Raw genomic sequence first — 3,090 nt, 5'->3', positions numbered from 1 at the left:
GACTGAAAAGTAGTCTGAAACCCGCAGTGTGGGGAGGATGCTGTACAACCCCTGGAAATCTTATGGAGCTCGTTAGCCCGCTGTGTACATTATGCAACATTTAGGCACACAGCTATAGAGTTCCCACAGATGTTTCAAACCCTTTCATAAACCCAAACCTCCCAGAATTGTAACAGCCTTAGGAACTGGTTGAGGAAAATTAGCCCAGCTGCTGGTAACTGTTTCTTACCGAGTCCTGTTTGCCTGGCTGGAAGCTGCTCTGGAGGTCAAGTTGCTTTGCTTTGTAGGTAGATGTTGTGTGTTTATGTACCGCGCCTGCACAGAAAGCGGCCGTCGGGGTCTAACGGCAAAGGGGGACAAGCTGTTTCACAGACTGCATGCAGGGGGGCGGTTTAAATGCTTGTTTTACAAGGAGGTCAGGGCAGAGCCCAGACCTGTTTCCTTACCTGCTGAATGGCCTGTGCACCCCTCCCCTGGCGCTGGCACTCAGCTGGCTCTCCTACTGCAAGGGAGTTTTGAAAACTCTTCCTGTATTTATGAAAGTTGGCAGAGGACCTGTCCAAAAGCAAACTCCCCCCCATCCCTGGTTTTCCTCAGCTTTAAGCTAGAGAGCCAAGCTTCAGTTGTGCCCAAAGCCACCACCAGGCTCCTCAGGCTGGTCATCTGCTGTGCTGCAGCACCCGGAGGGTAGGGGTCCGGTGGCTGCCAGCCCTAACTAGGCACCCTGTTCACCATCTGCATCACGTCCAGCCTTTCCCTCTGTCCCAGCCCTCACCTCCCCCGATAAGCCCACTGCATGCTGTTTGTCCCCGTTTTATCAGGATGATTGCACTGCAAAGCTGGGACATAAGAAAAAGCTGTAACCCCCCAGAGAATCTTGCCACAGAAATGTTAAGAGGCTACAGCTCACTACCAGCTAATACCTAGTAACGGGGAAGTTTCAACTGCCGGAGGTTTGCCTGGAAGGAAGATGCTCCCATGGGATCACACTATTAGCACAGGATTCCCAGTCCAGGAATTTGCTTTTCATTCTATAGAGCACTTCAGATGCTCCTCGGCACATACAGTGCAGAGAGAGAAAATCTTACAAAAATCTTACGTGCACCTGCACGCACACACACACAGAAGCCCGTGGAGCTTCACTCCTATGGCACTTTTCAGCTCCAGAAAAGCATGTCTGCGTAGTACCACTTGCTCTAGTAAATAAAACTGCAATTCTATCCAACTACGAAACACGTCTGCTGCCCTAAACAACTCACAGGTCAGAAGGGGAAGGGGACAAGAAACAAAAACAACTTGGATGAGAACAGAAAGTATATACGCACTTTTGTGAACGCACGAGGCTTGCCCAGTCGCATGAAGGTTCTCGGACACAACCGGTTATAAATGCTCCGTAAACATCAATGCAGGTTAACACAAAGATCTCAAAGAAGCAAAGAAACTTGCCTAAAATCAGTCTAACGTGGCTCTTGTCCCATTAGCTTGTACCTGACAGTACAGACTGCAAAACCTCTCTGAACAGTATCCTCGAGGAAAACATTACTGCTTCTGCACTAGCTGCCAACAGCCTTTGAATCCCTTTAGCCCTCAACGGGGCAAAGGAAGCTGAAAGAGGACAGTTACAGCCCTGAAATAAGGACAGTCCAGTATGTACTGTGCAAATATATCAGATTTTATTACTCTTTTATGGAAATAATAACAGACATTCAGGTAGAAACATATTAAATAAATGCAGTCAACGGTTTAAATGCAAAAATAAATATAAAGTCCAGCAGCTCAATGCATCTAAAACAGCTCATTTCTTCTAACGAATAGAAAAGATTTTTTTTTTGTCTTTTTCGTCTTTTAAACGGAGAGAGTTTCATACAATCAAATAGAAACGAAGGTACAAGCGCTTTCTTAGAAAACATCCCGCCCCGGGCGCTCCTCGGCCAGCGGCGGGGCGGCTCCCTGCAGCCCAGTCCGTGGTGCCACCGGGCCAGCAGCCGGGCCAGCAGCCGGGCCAGCAGCCGGGCCAGCAGCCGGGCCAGCAGCCGGGCCAGCAGCCCTCAGAGGGCCGAGTCCGAGTCGCTGGAGTCGAGGCTGTTGCGGAGGCGGCAGCTGCCGAGGCGGTCCCGCTGCAGGCTGAGGTTCTGGGTGCTCCGCCGCAGGCACTCCAGCGACTGCAGGAAGGACTTCCTGGCCTTCTCCTCCTCCATGGGGGACACCCCCTCCTCCTCCACCTCCTGGATCTCGTCGAAAGTCACCGGCTGCGTCTTGAAGCGGGACTGCCGCGGCCGGCGCAGCTTGCCCTTGGGCGGCTTGGCGGGGCGGGCGGGCGGGGGGAACTCCTCGGCCACGCACACGAAGTGGGGCATCACGGCCTGGTAGCTGGAGCAGACGCCCAGCAGCTCGGCCGGTTTGGCGGCCATCCTGCCGCCCCCGGGGCCGCCCGCCGCAGGGGCTGGCGGAGCGGGGCGCGGAGCTTCCGCCGTACCGGGCGCCCGGGCTCCGGTGGGCAGCGGCGGCCGCGTAACGACGAGCCCCGCGGAGAACGGCGGGGCGGAGCGGTGCGATGCTCTGCGGAGCGGGGCGATGCGATGCGATGCGATGTTCCGCGGAGCGGGGCGATGTTCCGCGGAGCGGCTGCCGTGCGGAGAGGCGCGGAGACCACGAGAACCCAACCGCTGCTGCTGCCGCCGCCGGCGCCTCGGCGCCGTTATATATCCCGGCGCTGCCCCCGCGGGAGCATGCTCAGACGGCAGCGGAGCCCACTTGCAGCCCGCCGGGCGCTTCCCTTCCGCCTGACGTCCCGACCGGCCCCGCTGCCGCCGCCCCCAGACCCCCCCCGGGAGCGGGGGGCAGGGCCCGGGGCGGGGGAGCCCCCGCCGCTCCTGCGGAGGCTTCGCGCTCGGGCCCGCCGCCCCTTCCCGGCCTCTCTCGCCGCCCGCCGGTCCCCAGGCTCCGCTCCCCGGTCCCCTCTCCCCCCCTGGGTCCCCTCTCCCCCCCCGGGTCCCCTCTCCACTCCCGGGTCTCTCCTCCCCCCGTCCCCTCAACTCCGGGTCCCCTCTCCCCCCCGGGTCCCTTCTCGCCCAAGTCCCCTCTCCCCCG

At 58.3% G+C, this 3,090-nt stretch overlaps 1 protein-coding gene across 1 annotated transcript; it reads right to left on the bottom strand.

Annotated features, from left to right (window-relative positions):
- Window positions 1-1,651: 1,651 nt before the first annotated feature.
- On the bottom strand, window positions 1,652-2,784 carry C31H11orf96 (chromosome 31 C11orf96 homolog). The gene has a single exon (XM_074809778.1). The coding sequence runs from the start codon at window positions 2,409-2,411 to the stop codon at window positions 2,049-2,051; it is 363 nt and encodes a 120-aa protein (XP_074665879.1). The 5' UTR covers window positions 2,412-2,784; the 3' UTR covers window positions 1,652-2,048.
- Between the last annotated feature and the right edge of the window lie 306 nt (window positions 2,785-3,090).

Source organism: Strix aluco, chromosome 31, assembly GCF_031877795.1.
Source record: "Strix aluco isolate bStrAlu1 chromosome 31, bStrAlu1.hap1, whole genome shotgun sequence".
Classification (NCBI taxonomy): domain Eukaryota; kingdom Metazoa; phylum Chordata; class Aves; order Strigiformes; family Strigidae; genus Strix; species Strix aluco.
The sequence above is the reverse complement of the archived record's forward strand: the minus strand, read 5'-3'. Positions and strand labels throughout refer to the sequence as shown.